A 4,673-nucleotide genomic window follows, 5' to 3' on the forward strand; every position below is an offset into this window, starting at 1 on the left:
AAATCGCGATGAAAATAAATTTATCCGACCAACGAACAGTTATTTTGCCACGCGTGAAATACCGGGCCATCTTGAAACTTTCAACGTTTTTAACGATATCCAAAAGAAAAAAGAGAAATCATCGATTCCACTGATTCAACAATGGTGTTTACTCAAAATCCCTATATCATCATATTTTCTCCACGTCGATAAAGGATTAAAGTGAATAAGACTTCTTAGAAATCTTGTCTCGTTGGAAATCAAGATCGCGCGAAGCACATTGTTCCATTGGCGATTATCAATACGGATTATCTCGTCGAATTATTCAATTGAGATAGCTGTAAATTTGAAATGGGATCGAGGAAAGAGGCGATTTTCATCGGTTCATTTCATCGGTTTGCTTCTCCGAAAAAGTGTGAAAAAGTTCTCGCTAAGTTTGAAATGGCTGGTTTGAACAAGGTATCGCGCGATGTCTCTGTGCAAGAAGCGAAAAATCCAACGGCCGGGGCATAATCGTTGCGGAAATGGGCGTGGACGCGTTTAAAGCTTGGGATCGCCGTCTTCTCGTATTTGCGGCATTTGAATGGCGGTGCGCACGGTAAATTTCCTCCTGCAAAAATCCTCGCTAAAAGCTTAATTGACCGAGCGTCGGCGCGAAACGGGAGAGATCGCCTCGAGGAAAGAAAAAAAGAGGAGAGAAAAGAAAGAAAGAAATAAAGAAAGAAAACAGGCGAGCACGATGCATTGTCGTTGTTGAGATTTAATGCGCCTCTTCTAAGCCGCGAATTCGCCCGATTTTCCTCGAAGCGAGCTAGTCTGATGATGATTACGGTGTTTCAACGCGTTTCAATTTCGTCTCTAAACCTATCGTTTGACCTGGAAAGATTGAACACTCCTGAACTCCCTTCAACTCCCTCATTGTTGTTCTGACAGCTTCGAACAGGAAGGGAGGAGGGATCGAGCCTCTCAGCCCTTTCACCACTCTGGATTATTTGGTCCCTTTCCAAAACTCGGAGGGAAACTAGGTTGACCGTGAAGATGACCGTTGTTTGTCGATTTTATTTTGGCAACATCTAAATATTTCCCTTCGCCGATTTCCGTCTTTTTTTCCCTTTTTTTTCTTTTTTTTACAAATGGAGGGACGTCGCGACGAAATTGTCGAGACGGATTTCGATAATACGATTTTCTTAACATTTGCCCTTTCCCCGTTTTTTCTTCCAGAAAGCAAGATTGGCACGGATCAGGATCGCGAAAGCGTCGAGCGGGGCGGCCTTCGTGAGCAAAAAGAAGGCGGCCGAGGCGCGTTTGGCCGCGCAGGAGAGCGGCCTTCAGCTGGACGACAATTACAAGGAGGAGGATATCTTCGAACTGCAGCATCATCATCTACTTCGTTGTTTAGAGAAGACCACGGTAAGATCCTTGAACATTGATGTTTCTTTTCTTCGACTCCTCTTATCCCTCGTATCCTCCTCGATTATATAATAATATCTCGAGCAAATAAATTTGAAATATTTGACAAATCACCGGCAATAAAGTAAATCGATTTTCGCGGGAAGAAGAGAAGCTCGATTAAAACTCGATTAAAGCCTCCTTTACCTTTGCACAGAGCGCTCGGTTTCTCCGAGTGTCGAGTTCATAACTCTTTCGAAATAACCCGTGGACGCGTTAGGGAGAGGGAGGGGGGAGAAAAGAAGCGGCTTGGATTGGAAATATCATGCCGGTTTTGAGAGGGGAAAGAGGCTTCTCCTCCATTGACGCGAGAGGATTCGCGCTTCATTAAACCTCGGCCACGGGACGGGGCTCCGTTTAATTTCGCGGAATCAATGCTCGAAATGTCGCGTGCACGTTTATCCCGAGTTTCACTCTCCTGCCGCGAACCAACGGCCGCCTGTTACGAATCCAAGAGTCGAAGCGGAGTAATTTGAATAAACCTTCCCCTCTGTCCGCGTCCAATTTTAGCGCGCCACTTGTGCGAGGGCCACCCACTCGTGCGTGTGTGTGTGTGTGTGTGGCGCTCGACTCACACTGGTGAAATAAACGGAGAGAATAACTCTTGTGTGTCGCAGGTATAACACGAGTTGGATGGTACGTATGTGGAACGCGTATATTCTTGTGTTTGTGAAGATGAGATAGTGTATATATATATATATTAAATTATAGAATATTATTTTGTATCATTAATTTTAGGTATGAGAATTTATCCAGTTTTGCTTCCAGTAGGTTGAATTTTTCAAATTGTAATTGTGTAATTAATAGGATCGATAGGTTAGTATTAACAATAATTTCATTTGGAGTTAATTAATCGAAGATTTTATTTTTTCCTTTTTAGAATTTTATAATTATCGAAATAATATTAAATTTGTAATTTTAATTTATCCTTTGTTCTTGATATTTTTTTTAAGGATTTTTTGATAAGGATATATATATAGGGATAAATTAGTCTTCTTCTCTGTTTCGTTGCGTTGGTCAAAAAAGTGTCTGGTACGATAGCTTGCGAAATTGGAAATTGATTCTAAATTTTGAAATCGAATTAATGTTTCGGCACGATGTTATTCAGATAATTAATTGATATATCGTTGCTCGATTTTTTGAATATTCTTGTCAAAATTGACGAAGTTGGAATAATATATATTTCGTAAATCTTAGAAATCGAAGTTTCATCGAAGACAAGATTTTAAATTAATAAAATGATAATTAACGGAAATTACTTTTAATAAATATTCTCTCGATTGATCTTACGCAAGACGTATGAAGACCATTATGATTGATTGTAACGTTTGATTAGATGGTGATAAATTCGACCGATAATTGCATCGACAGTTTCTATTATCACTTTCGATTTCGATTTTCGATTGATTGCAAGAGGTATCTCTAAATTTTAATTTGCGTAAAATTTTCGCGACGCATTTCATATTCACTCGATCGATACATTTTGAATTGTCTTATTCGATCTTATTTTTCTCGATGACACTTGACTTTAACTCGGCAAGAATCGGCATCCGTTAACAGAAGTGTTTCCACCGAACCTGAAATCGAAAACGTGATAAATAGGTCAGTTCTGCAAATCGGAACCCTGTCTCGGTGCCCACTCGAGCCTGAATTTCCACGGAAATTGTGTTAATTGCAAGGTCCGCTCGGGTTATCCGTACATAGGGAGGATGCACATTTTACAAGATGAAGAGGAAATGCATTTCAACGATCCCTTCGATCCTATTATTTTCCTCCCCCCAACCGATCCATCAACCATTCTCTAATTCGATAACCTCGTATTTCCTTCGATACCATTTCGACGAGACTTTCCATTTTTGGATTTCTTGATAATAAATAATATTTAAGATATTCCAAAGAAAAAAAAAAAGATTTTACACAGACATTATATAATTGAATTGATATATTTCAAAAATCGTGAATACGTACGCGAACCAAATTTCTTTATTGCCACTCATCCTCATTTGAAAATTGAATATTGAAAATAAAAGAAAAATAATAATTTGGTCAACGTAAGAAATCGCGAGGGAGATTTTAAAAAGGAACAATTTAGAATAATCGTTATCACGTTATCCTATCCCCTTAGTTTCGATCGAATTTCCAATCGAATTGACTGGAAATTCATTTTCGATTACACTTTTCACCCGATAGTCTTCGACTTCCGGGTGGAATGTAGCAGTCTTTTCCCCCCTCTCCTCCCCTGGATATACTTAACCCAGAAAGGAGCGCGATTCCGGTCGCCTTTGTCGACTCGCGAAGAAAATCGTGCATACGGCCCGGGGCGGCGTCGTTCCACTTCCTGCTCCGTCCTCTGTCGTCTTTCCAAACGTCTTCTTTTCCCCACGTCTACGTGCCGCGATCTCCACTTCCTGCCGGCGTTTAGCCGCCTTTTCAACCATTTTCCCTCGATCCTTCTCCTCTCCTCCCCTCGAACAGAAACCTGAAAATTTCGCAGAGCGAATCAAACGATCCTCAACCTCTTCTCACAACTCTCTCGAGAATTTGAAACGTGCCGCAAAATTTCCTCGTGTCGCATCCTTTCACGCCCTATTTAAATTCCTCCGGATCAACCCGCTCGAAACGGATCCCGTGCTTCGAGATCGCACAGAGTCTCGATGGGAACGATTAACGAGAACCAGGGTCAATATTTAACCTTTTTTGACAGAGAGAGAAAGAGAGAGATAGAGAGAAAGAGAGAGAGAGAGAGAGAGAGCTCATTGTTTCTTCAATCCTCCTCGAATTTTTCCAATGGGGAGATTTCTCTTAAGGAGATCTTCTTCTCGTCTAACGTTATTTCTCTTCTGCTCGTGTCTCCATAATTGGCAACCGATACATTTCCATGGGATCTCTCCGACGCCGGATCATTTTCCCACTCGAAAATATCTTCCCTCGAAGAGGGAATCTCTTCTATCCACGATACGCCTTTATTAATAATATCAAGATAACAAGAATCCATCCAATGCGATCCATCCAAATCGATCCAATCGTGATGTTGACGTTGTGAGCCGATTCCCTTGAAAAATCATCGAAATTCTCGAGCGTACTTCTCCTCGTTGAATGAAAGAAAGTTGCAAGAAAACATTGTTATAGAATTTAAAGTTCAGTGAAATTTTATATGTGGTTTTATTATTGAACGTTGCCAACAACATCACTATTTCATAGTTGATACCTATTTGTTTTTCTTCGATATATATACTTCAAATGTT

General features: G+C 40.6%; 1 protein-coding gene across 6 annotated transcripts in view; it reads left to right on the forward strand.

The window, feature by feature from the left end:
* The window catches only part of LOC102674702 (potassium voltage-gated channel protein Shal), a 110,234-nt gene that overhangs the window by 54,426 nt on the left and 51,135 nt on the right, over positions 1–4,673 (forward strand). For all 6 annotated transcript variants that reach the window (XR_004151083.1, XM_006619912.2, XM_031512521.1 and 3 more), the window contains exon 4: positions 1,201–1,389. Coding sequence is in view for 5 of the 6 variants with exons in the window: in XM_006619912.2 (XP_006619975.2) it covers positions 1,201–1,389 (189 nt within the window). In the remaining variant the exon portion in view is untranslated. The remainder of the gene's footprint in view (positions 1–1,200; positions 1,390–4,673) is intronic.

The sequence above is a fragment of the Apis dorsata genome, unplaced genomic scaffold, assembly GCF_000469605.1.
Source record: "Apis dorsata unplaced genomic scaffold, Apis dorsata 1.3 scaffold_455, whole genome shotgun sequence".
Taxonomy (NCBI): Eukaryota; Metazoa; Arthropoda; class Insecta; order Hymenoptera; family Apidae; genus Apis; species Apis dorsata.